Raw genomic sequence first — 17,744 nt, forward strand, 5'->3', positions numbered from 1 at the left:
TAAACAATCAAAAAATGCGCCTAGTAAATAAACCCAAATAATATTTGTAAAACACTTAAATTATTTACACTATTAGAAAATGCCACCTGCTACTGGGAACTGTTGACTGTATATAATGACAAAGTTGTCACACGTGCGCTGAAGTTAAATGTAAACACACCTGGTAAAAAAGCGTCATCAGAAATTCACCGAAACTTTTCATAAGTTTGAAGTGCACTGGGAAGATCGTGTTCGAGAAAAGGTTTTCCCTTGGGTTGGGTAAAATGTAAATATCGGTTCTAAAGGCCGCCACCCCAGGAGGTGGAAAAATCAACTGACCAGTAACTTTGGAGCCAACTTTGATGGCATCTTGCGAAAGTTGAAAGTGACTTAAGTGAAATTTCCACCTCGGGCGGCCCCATTTCCTTGGATTTTCGAGGGGTCACGCCATGAACATGAGTAAAAATTAAATTGATTTTCCTCGGACATTGTTCGGACCTGAGCTAAAGTTGTTCGCTTTTCCTTTTGGCCCTTCATGGTCTTTGGACAACCCTATGGATTTTGGAATAATGTTTTTGCTCGAATCCTTCAGCAAACTTCAGCTTAGCGAACTCCTTCAACTTGCCTGTCTCGCATATTAAATTGCTGAGCGAATAGTTGGAAACGTCGACCTATCCTGTATTTTATTGACTTACTTCATAAAGTTCTTTGCTAGAGTTGCTCGCATCTGCACAAATTTGTACCCAGAAAAATAATAACTGAATGGTTTTCCTCATGCCGTACACTAAATCCGCATTCCCGCTCCACTTGCCTTAAGCGACAATTTCATTTCAATTAAATTATAATTATATCTTCAGTGTGGCCCCATCAAGTTTCAGTCAAACAAAAAGTACAATTTTCATTTCCACCTTTGCCAAAGACGAGGCGGGCGTTGATAATTCCCCAAAATTGTTTGACACTTCAAAGTCATTATGAAGATAGCAATCACCAACCCCGTTTCTCGGTCCGCCCAGCTTTCCTCCAAGGGTCCTGACATTTCTTCACGGCACGGCGTTCACTCCACCTCCCATTCCTGAACCTCGGCAATCCTTCAGGTCCGCCCCTCCCTCGTCCCTTTGCCACTTTACTCAATCCTAAGATGGGACTTGCCACGTCTGTCTACATACCTTCATACCCGCAGCGCTTTTTGATGTAATTTTGGCATAAGCCAAAAAATGGTTCCTTCTCGAGATGTCTTTGTCTCTACCCCCTGCGAGCGGTTTCCAAATGCGACACGCTCTGACAAATTCATCCGGGGAAAATGAAGAAAATTGCTGAAAATTAAATTTGGAATTAAAATTTTAGCGTTGCGCACATAACTTTCCTTGCCACCCAAAGGAACTCATTCCAAAGACATTTCTCTCAGCAAGTTTTTCGAACCGTAATAATTATAAAGGTTTTTGTTTTGAACATGTATTTTATACATGTTCAAAAAAACCATTAGTTCTTCTTTTATTTCTAAGTGTTCTGTTTAATGGCCTACTATTGGTTCTTTAAATTAAAAAAAAAATACGTAGAACATTTTATGTTATCCAAATAAACCCAACTATTTAATGGTTTTTTATAATATTTTAAAAACATTCGGTAACATTCTTATTAATTTAAAACATTTGCTTGTATTTGGCGGCGATATGTTTTTGACAATCGACTATTCTGCAGATCTAGCTATCGGTTATTTTAGTAAACAAATATACTCGGCACCTTTTTGTGAATGGCAGTATATCAGCTGATTGCCTCTTTGTTGCTTCTTAAAAACAAACAAAGAATACATTTTGACAATATTATACGTTCAATTTTATTTCGCTTGAAAAGATTATTTTTGTTCGATTTGAAGCACTACTCAATAAGTATGTAAGTAATGTAAGACACAATAATAAAATGTACGATATAAATATTACTTTGTATTTTATATCCATATATGATGAAACGAAGTAGATGAATAAAATCTTAAAACTGCAAGGAAATACAAACTTCGGCTTGACTGATTTAAGTCAACTTTTTTTTAACATAATACATGCTTGTACAATAAAAGGCTGTTTATTACTATCACCCATATATTTATAAGATATAGTCACATCACTATTTCTTTTCTTTAGATTTAATAATCGTGTTATTAAAAGAATTATTTAAATTCAGCCAATTATCAGCTAATCTCATACATGTGCATTTGTATGGGTATATTTACTTTTGATTATGAGAAATATTGCTGGTGAGGTGACTCACTGTTTTCGTTTCAAGAATCATTTAAGATAATATGCATATTCAAAACATTTCATTATAGATCGTAAAAGCATTCGACGAGACTTGGCCAAATGGGCTGTCGCCGATTTTCTGGCGGAAGGCACCATTCAGGCGGTCCGCCTTCCCACCATCACCCTGGCGGTCATTGTGGAGGTAGACACCGTGGACATGGACATCCTCTTCCACCGCCCCATCATCGTCCTCATGGCCATGGTGGCCATTTTTGGAATGGATGTACCCCGCCTCCACCTCCCCCGCCAAATTATCCACCTCCTTGGGCATATCCTTATGGTGGTCATTATTGGCAGGGATATCCACCGCCACCTCCTCCTCACCACCACCCACAACCTTCTGGATCTCCAGGAGGTGGGTGTCACTATTGCGGATGTCCAGGTGGCGGTCCACCTCAGAGTGGACATCCCGGGATCGAAACACCACAGGGCGAAACCCCGAACACCGATCAACATGGTGACAATGCTTCCGGAAACACAGAGAGCACTCAGACCCCAAATTCTGGAGTGGAAGTTCCTAATCAAGTACCCGGCCAGAACAAATACGAAATCATTGATCTTAGAAATCCGTGATTATATTAAGTGTATTTAATGCATTTAAAAATAAGTGTAAGCAAATTAAATATTTTCAATCTCTTTAATTTGTCGCTATAAAAATGCAAGTTTTCTTACAATATAGTGTCCAGTTAGTTCGCTCAAAAATATAATTTATAAACTATCGACATAAAATCCCTTAACGCAAACTAGTTTTTGAGTTTCAGGTGAGTTTCCCAACGCCCTTTTTTCTTTACTTTGTGATTTTCCTTTTCAAATTCGTATTGTATCTTCCCCTTTGACCAGATGTTAACAGCATTGTTGTCGGTATACATTCCCTTTTCAGGTAGACACTTAATACACGTTTTCCCTAAAAACCATATGAAGTGGTATCAAAAAGCAGGTAGATTTTTTCCGCTACCTACCCGAACTTTCAGCTCTGGTATAAATATCTCAGATTTCTTGAAATGACTTCAGTACTTAAATACTGTCCATAATGAAAATACTGGTGCGTACCTTGCTGTGAAATATTTTTTTAAGAACTCACTTTATAATTTTTAAACTTTAGATCGCTCTGAGTGTGCTCGTGGTTACTGTTGTCGCTCAAAATGCATTTGGGCAAGGAGGACTCGGTGGACAAAGTACTCTGGGAGGACAAGGAGGATTTGGGGGACAAGGGGGATTCGGAGCAGGATTTGGCGGTCAAATAGGATTTAAAGGTCAAGCCGGTTTTGGTGGCCAGGCAGGTATTGGTCAAGGCGGAGTATATCCAAGTCAAGGAGGATTGGCTGGACAAGCCCCACCAAACCGTTATGAACCTGGCTACGGAAGCCCCATTGGAGCTGGTCATTTTCATGGAGGCAATCCAGTTGGACCTGGCAATTTTCATGGAGGTAATCCGGTTGCACCTGGTAATTTTTACGGAGGTAATCCAGATGTTCACGTGGATCATCATGAACATCCAGAACATCACCGCGAACACCATGAGCCCCACGATCACCACGGACACCATGGACACCATGAGCATCACGGCCATCACCGACACTAGTTCAAGGACTATTTTATAAATTTGAACTCATGAATTTCCAATAATACTTATACTCATTGAAACAAATAAAGTTCACTTCTCCAAGTGACTACTTTTTCTTCAATAAGATATCCATACTTAAATATGATCTATGCATAAGCTTGTATAATATGTCGACAGGCGACGATTCGTTTTATGAAAGCGATTGAAATACTTCTCGGCTCCACATATGTTAGGATCCACACTTTCATCTCGAATTTCAGTATCTAAAATGAAATAACTGTAGCACATAAAAGAGGGATAGGCGGGAAACGGAACCCTTTGCTCTGTCCATTTCGGTCGCGTCTTCTATAAGTTATTTCGCAGATAAAACATTTACTCCAGTGGCTGGGGCCCACTCCCCATCTCAACTTTTGCAATCGGAGAAAAGGCTGCTGTCGACCGCTCCCCAGCGACATTTTCTGACCAACGCAACTGACAGAATTGAAAAATAAGCGACTTGGTGGAGGGGGAGGGAAAGGGGGTTTCAGGTGGTTGGGGGCTGAAGGTGAAAAATAAAAAATGGCGTCCAGTCGAGTGCTCAACCTCAAGATTTATAACGAAAGGAAAAAATAAAGGCACTGCGGGTGGGAGAAAATAGCACACGTTAAAATAATGCAAAAGCCGAAGGAGAGTAAAAAAATATGCGGGAAAAACACCCACACACTCGTGAAAGGAGCCAGAGGAAAATCCGCACACACACTGATAGACGCAACAACGGAAATGGAAAGGATAAAATTAATTTTTCTCCTTTTTTGCCATTTACTCCACCTGCTGCCTTTCTCCCACTCGCGTTTTTCCTTGAGGATAGAGGAAAGTGGCTAGCAAGGGGTGGGGTCCAGAGGGTGACCCACCCCAGCGGCAACATTGCTGACGCTATCAAACACCACAAACACATTTAGTTTGCGGCGAATTTGTTTTTGCGTCGCTCACTTCTCCACTGCTTCGTCTCTAGCAATTTGCGCCATAAAAATGTGCAAAAAATTGCAACAAAAATAAAAAGGGTAAGAAGAAACTTGCGGACAAATAAAAATGGCATAACAATATTCAACTCACCTGAAAAGTGCGAAATGGATCTCCAGTACACTGTCAGGAAATTCTGCAAGGCTTGTAACGAGTATAAAAGGAAATGTAATATTCTGCTTATTCTTCCCATTACAAATAATGTGTAAATATTATTGTACCCATTTTAAGTGTATTTGGTTTTGAAAAATACTAAAGTCTTCCCAGATTTTATCTTTTTGTACCGGATCGCGTTCCCCAGTCCTTTTGAAGGGGCGGGTCTGGGCAAGACTTTCGCGTAGCCACAAGGTTCTTCCTGTTACCTTTCTCCATCTCTGGATTACACAGTCTGTACCATAAAATATCTACAATAAATTCGCTTTTTTCTTGGAAAAACCGAAAACTCACTCGTCAAAAAAAGGCAAAAAGGAGAGAATTTAATACAAAAAGTCATGCACATGGCAGAATGTTGCCGTGTCCAGTTCAAAGGGAATAAAAAGTGGAAACCAATAACAGCATTGGGGATGCAGGGGGTGCTGGGATAATCCGCTGAAGCAAGAATAAAAGGAAACAAGGCAAACCGAGGCGAAGTGAAGCAATAAAAATGAAATGGGAGTACCGGAAATAGGAAGAGCAGCCTGTCAAATGGGAAATATTATGTCCCCTTTGGATCAGATAACCAGATGAAAGTGGAACTGGGATGACCTCACCTAGAGCCCAGTCTAGAATACAGTCCCCTCTCTCCCACCCCCGCGAAATATTGTGCATACGCAATGTGCCGCAACGCCTTTTGGGTGGGGAATTATGAAAGTGACCGCAGGAATTATGAGTTTGTTTCCTCCTCGGCCAATCAAAAACGCAGCTCTCCTGTCAGCCAACCAGAGGAAGTGCTTCGTGAACCTGCGCTTATTGCATAAAGTTATGTGTATACATCATAATCCATAACGCTGCATACACCCCCTCAGGAGAAAAAGAAAAACCTACAAGTCTATGTTGTCGTTGGCTTCAAATTACAACCACAAACGGAAATGGGGCAAAGCAGGGGAATCAGCCCTTAAAAAGCAACCACCCACACGCACACCACCACATTTCGCTTAAGTCAACAAAAGGGGGGAAAACCCAGAAGAAAGCGATTTTGGGGGTGAAATACCAGTCAGGCGGCAGCACCCTCAGTGCCACCCAATTATAACCGTATGGGTAGCTCTGCGCTTCGCTGGGTGGCGTGGGTGGCTTATTTGAGCTGCTCGCTTTGTTATTGTTTCATTTTTCTCGTTTTCCCTTCGATTTTTCTTCTATTTATATACATACGTGCCAGCGAGTGTGTTTGTGTTTATGTGGGATTCGGCCAAGACTCGCAAGACACACGTACGCACAGGCACTCGGGCAAAGTTACTGCGATTCGTGCAACATCATAAAAGGACAAAACAATAACAATAAAAATCATATATACTCATGGTCGCCCAAGCCCCCACCACCCTCACATACCACCCCCTGTGTATGTACTCGGTTCTTATGAACATAAACGGCAAGCGTTAAGATATGAGCGTCCCCAAGAAATACAGGGGGCCCTTCCCCTTTTTAATTCTTTCTTCGATGTTTCACCTACCCCTTATTGGAAAATAATTTTATAGTCCTATCTCTTGCTTGTGAATTTAATACAAATAAATTAAAAGTAAAATTAATATACTAGCTACACGCAATGTAATTCAACTATCGAAATAATACAAGTCAAATTTAATGTGATTTTATATGACTTTAAGTCCAAGTGCCGACTCCTTAAAAGTCCGCAACAGATCACACAGAGTCCCACCATTCCCTTGGCTCTTTTCATGTGGCATATGGCATGTCAGCGCCTCCCTGACTGGACCCCATTGATTTCCCTTAGCGGCAAATAAAAACACATTAGACCGGCTAAGAACCTCATTTATGTAGAGGAGGAGGTACGGGCCAGGAAGAAGGGCAGTGGAGACCGAAGGATACGACGGCCGCTGCTTGGCTTGATAAAATGCGTTAAAACGAAAATTAAGCAACACAATTAATGGACTCGCTTTATCATACAATTTTAATGGCTCAAATAAATTGCCCAGAACTAGCCCGGCCAGCAGAGTGGCTCTGGCTGAATCTAGAGCACACACTCGCCCTCCCCGTGAGTAGATGAAAGAGTTTCTGTATATCTTTGTCTGCCAGAGAGACATTCCCACATTTGGATTTACCATATGTCCAAACAAACATATTTATATATTTAACTTGCTTTTATTTTTCGATTCAATTTGGTGCTAAGCCTAATTAGTTTCAGGTTGCTCTGCATAGCTCATTCTACTATTCTATTCAAGCTGATCCGATGCTCTCTAAAAGAATTTTTTGGGAGGGTAATCAAAATGATGGATCCTGATTATCCAAGACTCCTACTCATGTGGGAAGTCTTTTAAACTGTTCGCAGTTCAAGAAATGTTATATTAAAGATTTCACTTTTTTACTCTATAATTATAATTGAATTATCTATTTAAAGCTTTTTTAAATATATAAACAACTGCTTAAAAGTGTATACTTAAAATCTAACAGTTTTTGGCAGACTTTTGTAATTAATTATTTTAAAGAAGGTTTCAAGCTTTTATAATAATCCGACATTGCGACATTAAAAAAGCCACTATATGCTAAGCAGACTGCAACATATATTTTTATAAGAAGAATAAATATAACCAAAATACCTGATTCCTTGCTTTTTATATCTAAGTTATATATTGCGCTCCAGGCAGAGCAACACCCAAGCTGTTGAAGTATGACATCATATTTTAGGGGCCACCATCCCCTGCTTCCTCAACTCATCGCCCAAAAAGAAAACCACACGACATGGCCTAAGCCCGTACTGGGCGACATTGTTATAAAAGTGCAAACAAACATGGCCGGCGTGGGGTGTTGTAGGAGAAAATACCACCCAACCGAGCTGAACCCGAAGAGAACTTAGCTAAACTGGGCGGAGGCGAAGAGAAACGAGTCCACAGCTTGACCAGAGCGAGGACCTGGGATTCAGGAGCAGCGACCGCAGAAATATTCGAGGAGGGAAGGCGCAATTTTTTCTTAGCACCACCCACTAGAGATACGAAAGGTACAGTTACTAACAACATGGGGAATCGAAATTTGCACTTCAATAAAAACGAAGACTATTGATAAAACGTCCTGGATATATATATTTTATATATACAATCTAGTGAGCTAAAATTATAAAACAATTTTTTAAAAGTTGCTAGGCATTTCTTTTAATTCCATTGTTCTTTAACTTCGGTACATTGCATTGTACTAGTCTGGTTAAAGCTGAATGTGTCTTTGGGCGAGGTATATATCACTTTCCAATACTGGTACCTAGATGTGTGCCCAAAGCCCACAATCTAAGTTCTTTCCAACACTGCGCAAGCGAGAAAGTTTGAGTGCGGAGAGAGCGAGTCAGAAAAGCGGGAAATTATGAAGCTGAAGACGTGGGTGGTTGGGTCGAGTGGGTTGAGAAGGGTCATTGGGTTGGACCGTGGGTGGCCAGCGGGTGGTCTGGTGTACAGGACATCGCCGACCTGAGCAAAGGACAACAGAATAACAAAAGGAAAAGCGACGCACACACACACTGGAAAAAATGAGAAACCGTGTGGTCCGCTGGCTCGGCAAAATAAATCGCCGGACATAAAACCAGGCGAGAGCAAGCGAGACAGGACAAGGGCCAGATGAAGAAAGAGAGGGCAATCTGAGGCTGCATAGCTGTCCAAGAAAGAAAGAGAGGCAACGCGCGCCACAGGAATAAAAAATTGAATGAAATATTTTTATAACCACACTCACACACACATACCAAGAAAAGAGCAGGAAATAGAGGAAAAAATATAGAGAAAAAGAGATGGAGAGAGAGGGCGGACAGAGAGGGAAAGAGATGGGCAGCTGAAGGATATTGATGGGGCGCAACAGTAAAAGGGAGCCGAAGGAAAAAGAAACGCCAACTTGCTTATCAAATATGAAGGAACCGAAAGTGGGTCGAGGCTGGGTGGTGCGGTCCTGGGCGTTGGTATCATAAAAGCCATGAGCTCACCCGGGGTAGTTGGGTCGAAAGTTTTATGGATGCCCACCGCCCCGACAGGTGGTCAGAGCACGCCCACTGAGCCACCGCCCACGGCCCAACCACCCGTCTTCCACATATTTTTCTCCGCTTTTTCGTAGTCATAAAAACAGGGTGCAAGGAGGATCGAATGGGAGCTGCCACACGTGCGGATAATAAAAAATGTTTTACTTTTCAATCGACCAATAATATGGCGTTCAATGGACAGGCCAAACGTGCTAAGCCCAAACAAAGGACCACCATCCGACCCAGGCTCGGAGAGCTTCAGGATGGGATACACACACACGTACGTAGTTCAATCATCGTTAAAAAGAATTTCATTTTGAAAAATGCCAGAACTTCAATAAATTATATTGCTTCTGGACCACAGAAAGGAAACAAGAGTGGGTGGTGGGATCACAGGTGTGGGTGACGGTTCGTGGAGGAGGGATGTGGCCAGGGCCAGCTCCGCTATCATAACCACAATACAAAGAAATTGGGTGGGCACACAAACAAAAAAGGAAAAGAAGAAAGCATCCGCCGTTGGTATCCGTAAGATACTCGGGTGCGGACAGGTGAATCAGGTCATCGGGGGCGCTGGGAATGGGGCGAGGATGGGACCCGGAGCCAATGGCATTCTATAGCGTCAGCGTCTCCAGCTGCCCGCTCGATGGTTATTGGTTCGCGTTGCAGTAATATAATATACACACACCCACACAGACTCGGATATGTGAAATAAAAATTGTGAAGTGAAAGGAAAATGCGGAAAAAGCTGAGAAAAACTGAGGTGGAAGCCATAGAAAACTATTGGAAATGCGAGGGCTGAGGAGCAGATTTTAACTCAACTTTGTTGCAGCGCGACATTTTTCTGCCCTCGGGGTTAAGGGGGTGGGTGGGCGAAAGCGGGTGGCTGCCATTGTCATAATGATGCGCATTCCTGTGCACTTGGCTGTGGATTGCAGCAGCCCATCTGCCGGCCCGCCATTCGCTAATTAAGTCATGGAAAGTTCTCTTTTCCGACCACCTACACTAAACGAAATGGAAACCGAAAATTACGAAAAGACTGTTTATTTTTTGTAGACAGTAAAACAGAGCTTTCCCTGCAAAGTATAACATTTTGTTTTATGTTGATATTAATATTTCTAAGTCGACTAGTTGAAAAAAATTGTAATTAAATTGTAAAAGCCAAAACATAGTGGAGTTCCGAACTGATGTATTCATATTTTTAATACCTTTTAAATACAAATGCAAGGTTCTTCTTGTATCGATGCCATTTAATCTAGATTCTGACAAGCCGAGTAAGATTTACATAACGCAATCTTTTCTTGGTTTTACCCATTTTTTTAACTTTGGATCGTTTCTTTTATATTGTTTGTGTGTACACAAAGGTCTTTCATCATGCTTGCCCTTGTAAGCCGGTGGCAAATGGAGTCTCGAATCTTTCCTAACAATTTGGGCGCAGTTGTAGTTGCATTCATGCCGAGTGCGAAAATTGTTTCGATTGCCCATACAACCGCCGTAGGTGAACGCGACGCACTTGTTCATTGACTTGTGGTAAGTCCATCGAGGAAGGCTGGAATCGCAGGGACCCCGATCCGCAACCGGCTGATCACAGGCCATCACTGTACGGATAAAAAATACCAAAATGTATTCATAACTCCGTGACTTATCGTTGTATAATACCCTATTTTTAGTTATTATTTGCTTATAAGACTGAGAAAACATTTCTATTGCAAAATACATACATTGATTTGTAGAAAGTCAAGTGAGGCGAGATTTACTGAAAAAACTCACGGATTACAGCTCCGGACACAAAGGAGAGTCCACAAAGAAGCATAAAAAGTATTAGTATGTTCATCCTTTCCTGGCAAAATATTTTATACCTGATTTAAGTTTGTTCCCATTCCATTTTTTCGATTTGCTACAACTGAATGGTAAATTAGAACAGGAAATTAATTAGTTAATTTTAACACTATTTAAAAGTGCTTTTATAGTTTTCGAAAGAGAAATAAAAAATTTAAGCGGGGAAGGTAACTTTAAGATAACAAAGTAAGTAAAAAGTAATAGATATATCATAGTTATAATCTCTGTTTTTTCCGAGACGAACACTTTGAACACTTCACTTTTCGATTACTTTATATTTGTTTGTTTTCTAGAGCAGATAACTTTCGATTTTCGTAAACTAGAAATTAAAAACACAGCCCAGAAACGAAGTATATTTTTTTTAGAGTACAGTTCAATTTGCATTTTTGAAGAAAAAATAAATACAAACCGTTTTTCACATATACGTAGAGTTTTAGCGTACATTTATCAGTTACCTTAAGACTATATGGAACTTTTTCAGGAATATGCTCAATAGATGTCAGCAATTTCTTTAAAAATTTCCAAAAGTGTTATATTTTGCAAAAGTTATATTATAATAAAAACGAATCGTTCGTTACTACCCCCTTATGTATTTATAACCTAGCTGCCGCGAAGGTAGCGTTCCAACCTTCTGCTAAGTATTCCCCTCGTGATATGACAAGTGAAAAACACGCCCCTCCCCCTGAGGATGGGTCTGCAAATTCACCAGAAGCTAATCAGGCAAGCCTAACGAAATTTGCTTTGAAAATCCGTCAAAGTCACAGGCGTTTGGCCCGCGGCTTCCATCGCACGCCATTAGCCTATAAAAGCGCCCACACATGTCAGCCGAAGGTCCTCGGGGCGCACTTCGCCCGTTGTCATCGCTATTGGTATCCACAGGAGTATCAGCATCCTCATCATTTCAGAAGCCAGGACAGGCCAGAACTGGGCTGCGTTGCTGGATTTTTTCGAGTCAATTTTCTAGTTACAATCTTACGAAAATATTTTTTTTTAATAATCTTTGAAGGTAGTATCCATGATATAATAGAGCCTAGGGAATACGTTAGTATGGTTTTAAGAATATTATATTTAACAAAAAAGCATACACAATTGTGTATAATATATTGTATTACAATATTACTTAAATTTGGCAATATTAATAATTTGTTTTAGTTTGTAAATAATATTTTTGAAACTCTGTAACTTTTAATAAATTTTATTATTTGACTATTTAACTTTTTAAGCCTTTTCCCACCCTAAAACCATTGTTACCAACACTGCTATCAAAAAAGAGTGGAAATCTGATACTGGCCCGAGCAGCGTGGCAAACTTTAGCAGCCTGGAGGGGAGTGGATTTCTAAAAAATGTGTTGCATGTTTATTTGAAAAATCGCTAAAGGATAACTAAAGGATTCCCCTAAGGGTATTTCGCAAGCTCGAGTGATTTGTTTGCGAATTTACATACATACGTACACTCAGTGCTTACCCCAGAACTCCCAGGGTGTTTTCCAACTCGTTGAGCAGCCCCCGCTTTCTTTCCTGTTTTCCCCCAACCCACGCCACTCAATACGCCGCGGCAATAATTTTGCATAACGAATAAGTTGAATAAGTAAAAGTATCCAAATTGAATCAGTGCAAAATGGAATCTGCCCAGGGAGTGGAGCGAAAAGCCAGGTGGCGGTGTTAAGTGGCAAATTCAATTTCGCTGGCAGTTTACAGCTCCGAGTTGACATTTATGAGACGCTATTTCGGACGCGGTTTCAGACCGCGGGGAGTATCGATTTCCTGCTATTTTCGAGGGCGGAGAAGGACGAGCAATCCCCAAACGGCGGAGGCAGCATCATTAACTAACCTGCCCCGGAGTCGGTAAATAATGTAATTTATGAATTACAATTAAAAATGCGCCAAGGGCAGAGGACATAGAGCTAGGCCACATGTGTCCGCTCTTTTGGGGTGCTTACCCTCGGACATCGTTGTCTGGCCATTTTTGTGCTTGGCTCATCAGTCCTGATCCTGCCCCGTTCCTGCTCCTGCCCCACCCCCTGCCCTCTTCCACTCCCTGATACTGTAATAAAACTCCCCATTTGGTCATTTGGCAATTATCCCGATAAATTAGCAGCCGGACAATGGCACAGCAGCGTCGCATCGCCATCCAACCACCCGCACTGACCCTCTACTTCCTCCTTAATTTTCGGAAAATGAACGGGGGTTGGCAGCTCAAGTCTCTGAATACGGCGATTTCGATTGTCTAGTTGATTTTGTGCGGTTTAACCTTGCTATTTAAAGGAATTATGCCTCTATGTAGGTTAACATGGGTCGGAAAATTTAACAATCTATTGCTGAGATATTTGTATGTATACTTTTCCTTACAGTTTGCGATCGCAAATATTTGTTATCTAGAATAAACTAATATTACCACATTTGTGGGGAGAATAAAGCAGAGGTAAAAGGTTATAAACCTAACTGATTTTAATTAAAAGTTACCATAAATCCAAACCGAAAACATCTTTGCGTTTTGTTTTTTTGTTATAAAAAAATTAAGTCTTCAATTTAGGGTAATCAAAAAATGTAAAAAATACCTTCTAGCCAAGTTATCCTAGACTGAAATACAACTAAATATTGGCTTTTAACAACTTATATCTTTCGTTCTTATAATTTTTATAAAAACTTGTATATCAACTCTTATAAATTTCCACAAACCTAGTAATAAAAGACCATTCTTCTTCTTTTAAAGTTGCCCCAAAGTTTCTTTTTACCCCTAGTCCGTTTTTTGGGGACAACACTTTTCAGGTGTGGAAAATCGGCTTTTCAGGTTAACAAAATCAACTTGGTAACGAATTAAAACTGGTCGAAAAGCGAGTGGCCAGCAAAAACAGGCAGAAATGCAAACAGAAGGGGCGAGGGAGGTACGTATGCAGCGGCTCTGGAAAAATGCAAAATAAACGAGGGGCTGGCCAAAACGAAGGCAGCGAGCGTGTAAAAGGCCTCGCCAACTCAATCAATCAACGGACGGTATAAAGCGCGTATACGCAGTGTTGTCCATGCCAAAGTAACAAATGAACACACACCAGCACGCAGCACACACACACGCACACGAGGAGCGCACACACTCGCACACAGACTCAGGTTGTTAGCCGCTTGTTTCGCACTGCTTGCCAAATACCACAAAATCTATTTCGATTCGCAATCAAAATCCCAAATTCCATTTGTACTATGACGAGTCCTAGCCATGGAGTCCGGACTCCGCACTCCGACTGCCACTACGGCCATTTGTGCGTGTGTGCAGTGCAGTAGGCCGGAGATTGGGAGAGCCTGCGATTGGGAAATCGTGGCCAACTTGTGCTTGAGTGCTTTCGTTTGTATTTAGTGGTGGACTTAAAAATACACAGGCCCCCAGTCCCGATCGGCCTGTCTCTGCAGCTCCCCCTGTTCCACCACCCCGTTCTTCACCGCCTCCCTCGATCAGGCCCCTTTGATTCACCCCCGAAAGTCGGACTCCACAAAGGCCGTGGCCACAAACGCATCCGGCGCTGACGTTGAACGATGAGTCCCGCTGAATGCCAAACGGTCTAGGCCCATTTCCACGTCCTATTCCTATGCTTCATCACTCAGAAAAATGACCAGTTCCAAGCATGTGAGGAATTGAATAAGGGTGTTCAAAAGTATGCAACATTTTGGAATTATCTTATTTTTACTGCATTTTAAAAATATTTACAAAATTTAAGGATCAGAGTAGGTTTTGAATATGTTCTTGAAGTTACTCAAAAATTCTAATTTAAAACAATATTTATTTAAAGAATCTTTTAATTGTCATTTTGGGCGTCTAGGGATATGCAACAGTATCTTCTCCTCTTATAAGTCACTGCATACTTTTAGACACCTAAAATTACATTTAACAAAGATGTAAGCCACTAGTGACTTTCTTACCGCCCCTATACTGGCCTGTAAATTCAAAATAATTTTTGTATAAGAGTATAACAGAAAATTCCAAAACCTATTTTGTTTAAGAATCTTTTATTTTTTGCGCACTGCATCCTTTTGTGATCCGCCCCTCCCCCGCCAGTTGTCCACTCAGCTGCCATGTTTTCCAATTTTCGGCGCACTGCGTTGCATTCAGATTCATTCAGATGCAACAGCAGTGGAACAACAGCAACAAACGGCGCTCGCTTTTCCCGAAATTTAGTCATTGTTCGCGGAATTGCTTATAAACGCGCCCCTCGCCCGATCCCTCCTTGCCGCTTCCCAATTTTCAGGACTGCCCAATCTGACCCGCCATGTCGACGCTTTAGTAAGGCCAAATCCTGGGGGTGGGTGGGGCTGATTGCAACTCTTTGGATTTGGCTTTGGTGGTTGGCCAACCGCAGCGCACCGCGTCCTGATCGCCGGCCGGCTAAGTAAAAATATTATTACACCCTCGCGTCCCCAGTAAAAAGGGTTCCCAGTGGGTCAGCTCACAACCGCAGCGCGGAAAACCATACGCGCCCAATCGCGACTTTATTCACCGGAAAATGTTGTAAATTAGCAAAACGATTGAGTGGAAGAACCGCTTACGTTGAGCCTAAATCGATGAAAATGGTTGGACAAGCGATTCAAGAGATAAGAACCCTTGAAACCTAGCTTATTAAATGACATTACTGCGGATGTCAACGACAGAATACAGAATAAGCATTCCTTTAAGTTAAACCTACTCGATCATATAACTCTTTCCGATCGGTCATCAGGTTATACACATATTCTGCGATATTTGGAGATATTTGAGCACTTTGAGTGCTTTATTTCGTTAATGAACAGAATTTTAATTTAAAAGAAGTAATTTTAGCAGTTTAAAGACATATAAATATTGGAATATATATTAATACTAACGCACATATTTTTACATTACTCCCAATAACGTGTTTATTGTTTTGCCTTATCCCTCGGCAGTAAGCGGTACTGCAACGCTGGTCTTCGTCTCTATTACAGATTCCTGCGGTTGCACCAGCACCTTGGTGGGCAGCAGGTGCTTCAAGGGTTCCAGGATGCGTGCCTGCTCCAGGTATGTAAGTTGCTGTTGCTCCAGCTGAAGCAGACTAATCCCCAAGTGAACGGTCAGCGACTGCGGAGGGAAGACGCCGTGGATGCAGCGCTGCATATAGGGCACCAGGTCGTACGCCAGACAGGAGCAGAGCCGAATAAAGGCCTCCCTTTCGCTGCCAGCGAAGGCCTGCTGCTCCTGCCGATAAAAGGCGAGCACTCGCTGGGAGGCCAGTTGCAGGGAGTGCTGCAGACAGCGGGTCACATCGGTGGCCAGGGCCAAGGGAGCACACAGACGCAGCTCGTTTAAGGCACTCAGATAACCATTGCACAAGGCGGCTAGGGGATAAAAGTCCAAGAGAGTTTCCGGCGGAGCAAAGGACTCCTGCTCGGGATCCAACTGTTTGCGGACGTGCGAGTGCAACGCCACCTTGTTGATCAGCGTGAATCTCTCCAGCTCCCTCTCGAACTGCTCGTTCACCTGCTCCACACTGCTCTCAAAGCGTCGGCGGATCACTCCCACAAAAATGGGCGCCATCAGGGCACGGAAGTCGGCTCCCACACGGCTGAATGACAGCCCGAAGTACATGCACTGGCCCAACACTGTCTCAATGGAGCTCACTCCCAGCTGTAGATCCTTCTCCAGCGTCTGTAGGAAGTCGTTGATCTAAGGAAGCAGGCAGGAACATACGTAGGATTTCATATTATTTTTAAGAACTGAATATGCAGTACAAACCTTATTGTGCAACCAGGCTTGGAAGAGTCGGTCCCCATTGCAGCTCACGCCCTGCAGAGGCCTCAAGGAACTCTGAGTCTTCAAGGTGCTCTCCTCCTCAGGAAAAATAGCGCGGTACTGGGTGATGATATTGAAAAGATTTATGCGCGTGATCTCAATGGTTTTGGATAGGTGCTGCTGGGCTGTGGGACGTGAATTGCAGGATTAAAGATGCAAACCTTCTGGCACAAATCTAGAGCCGGCTTACCATCTGCAGTGGGAATGGCCTCCAGGCAAGAGGCCAACCAGGCGTCCCTTGCCTGTAGAAACTTCAGGCGCAGTTCGTTGTCCCCGAAGGCCTGCATCCGACGCAGATAGCCCACGATCTGCAGGCACTTTGGCAGCTGCAAGTCTGTCCGCAGTTGTGATACCAGCTGCACCAGCATGGTGTGCCACAGGGCCTCCACCGAGCGCACAATGCTCTAAAAAGGACAAGCTTAGATTACGAAGGTAGGGAGGTACAAGATCAACCCACAGTGACTACGGGAATGTGACCTTGGTGCTGGCCCAAGCGAGTGGCATAGGCCGCCAGCTCGAGGGCCTCCTCGTAGCGACCCTCGCGGATGCAGCGCTCCATGAGTTGAGGCAGCTCCAGAACCTCCAGCAACTGGGCGTTCTTTTGCAAGGTAATCGAGTTAAGACGGCGTTGCTCATTCAGTTCGGCTGAGTCCTGCAGGAAGCGTTCGCACTGGACACTAAGATCGGGCAGCTTGCCCACCAGCGTGTCCAGCTGCTGCTCCGAGCGCAGGAACTCGCTAAAGATCGAGCGCGAGTTCTCGGCCGTAGTAATGAAGGTCCTGTAGTTGGAGATGGCCAGGTCCTGCGTCTGCTCCAGGATGCTGCGCGCTTCGTCCGCCAGGCGCGTCTGCTCCTTCTTCAGCTGCTCCACCTTGCAGGTGCCCAGTTTGGCCAGGTAGTTGTCCAACTCCGGATTGCCACGCAGGTTGTCTGCGGGACACACAACACAAGCATGAGTTCCCTGGCCAATTCCGGTCTCACCAATGCCAAACTCACCTGGCACCCCGTCCGGAAATATCAGCTTCAGCACCCTCTCGTTCTCTAAGTCCATTTTGTCAGGAAAATCCATTTGTTTCTGTTTTAAATTCGGAAGTTATCCAAATTGTTGTCTATTAGAAAACTGCCTACGAAAAACAGCTGATAAGTGATGTGA

The 17,744-nt window shown here is 42.9% G+C and overlaps 4 protein-coding genes across 7 annotated transcripts; 2 read left to right on the forward strand and 2 right to left on the reverse strand.

Moving 5' to 3' along the window:
- The first annotated feature begins 1,752 nt into the window (after positions 1-1,752).
- On the forward strand, positions 1,753-3,297 carry LOC108033593 (uncharacterized). 4 transcript variants are annotated; one of them, XR_007763530.1, is made up of 4 exons: positions 1,761-1,869; positions 2,300-2,879; positions 2,950-3,031; positions 3,151-3,297. XR_007763530.1 is itself a non-coding variant. In XM_050885471.1 (2 exons), exon 2 carries the CDS (start codon positions 2,331-2,333, stop codon positions 2,841-2,843), a length of 513 nt encoding a protein of 170 aa, XP_050741428.1. In that variant the 5' UTR covers positions 1,753-1,865; positions 2,300-2,330; the 3' UTR covers positions 2,844-2,848. The 4 variants fall into 4 exon arrangements, 2 of the variants coding, with proteins under 2 accessions (XP_050741428.1, XP_016963424.1); XR_007763531.1 differs by having other exon boundaries at positions 3,111-3,242; XM_050885471.1 differs by lacking the exons at positions 2,950-3,031; positions 3,151-3,297 and having other exon boundaries at positions 1,753-1,865; positions 2,300-2,848.
- Positions 3,179-3,958, forward strand: LOC108033469 (protein spalt-accessory). The gene is made up of 2 exons (XM_017107805.3): positions 3,179-3,312; positions 3,373-3,958. Exons 1-2 carry the CDS (start codon positions 3,301-3,303, stop codon positions 3,850-3,852), a joined length of 492 nt encoding a protein of 163 aa, XP_016963294.1. The 5' UTR covers positions 3,179-3,300; the 3' UTR covers positions 3,853-3,958.
- Positions 3,959-10,094: 6,136 nt separating this feature from the next.
- On the reverse strand, positions 10,095-10,821 carry LOC108033544 (tabkunin 2-like). The gene is made up of 2 exons (XM_017107890.3): positions 10,739-10,821; positions 10,095-10,566 (listed from the first exon to the last, which is right to left on the reverse strand). The coding sequence occupies exons 1-2, from the start codon at positions 10,800-10,802 to the stop codon at positions 10,250-10,252; spliced, it is 381 nt and encodes a 126-aa protein (XP_016963379.1). The 5' UTR covers positions 10,803-10,821; the 3' UTR covers positions 10,095-10,249.
- A 4,718-nt stretch (positions 10,822-15,539) lies between these two features.
- LOC108034301 (conserved oligomeric Golgi complex subunit 8) lies at positions 15,540-17,744 on the reverse strand. The gene is made up of 5 exons (XM_017109164.3): positions 17,588-17,744; positions 17,049-17,521; positions 16,782-16,995; positions 16,535-16,716; positions 15,540-16,465 (listed from the first exon to the last, which is right to left on the reverse strand). The coding sequence occupies exons 1-5, from the start codon at positions 17,658-17,660 to the stop codon at positions 15,695-15,697; spliced, it is 1,713 nt and encodes a 570-aa protein (XP_016964653.1). The 5' UTR covers positions 17,661-17,744; the 3' UTR covers positions 15,540-15,694.

This window comes from Drosophila biarmipes, chromosome 2L (assembly GCF_025231255.1).
Source record: "Drosophila biarmipes strain raj3 chromosome 2L, RU_DBia_V1.1, whole genome shotgun sequence".
NCBI lineage: Eukaryota > Metazoa > Arthropoda > Insecta > Diptera > Drosophilidae > Drosophila > Drosophila biarmipes.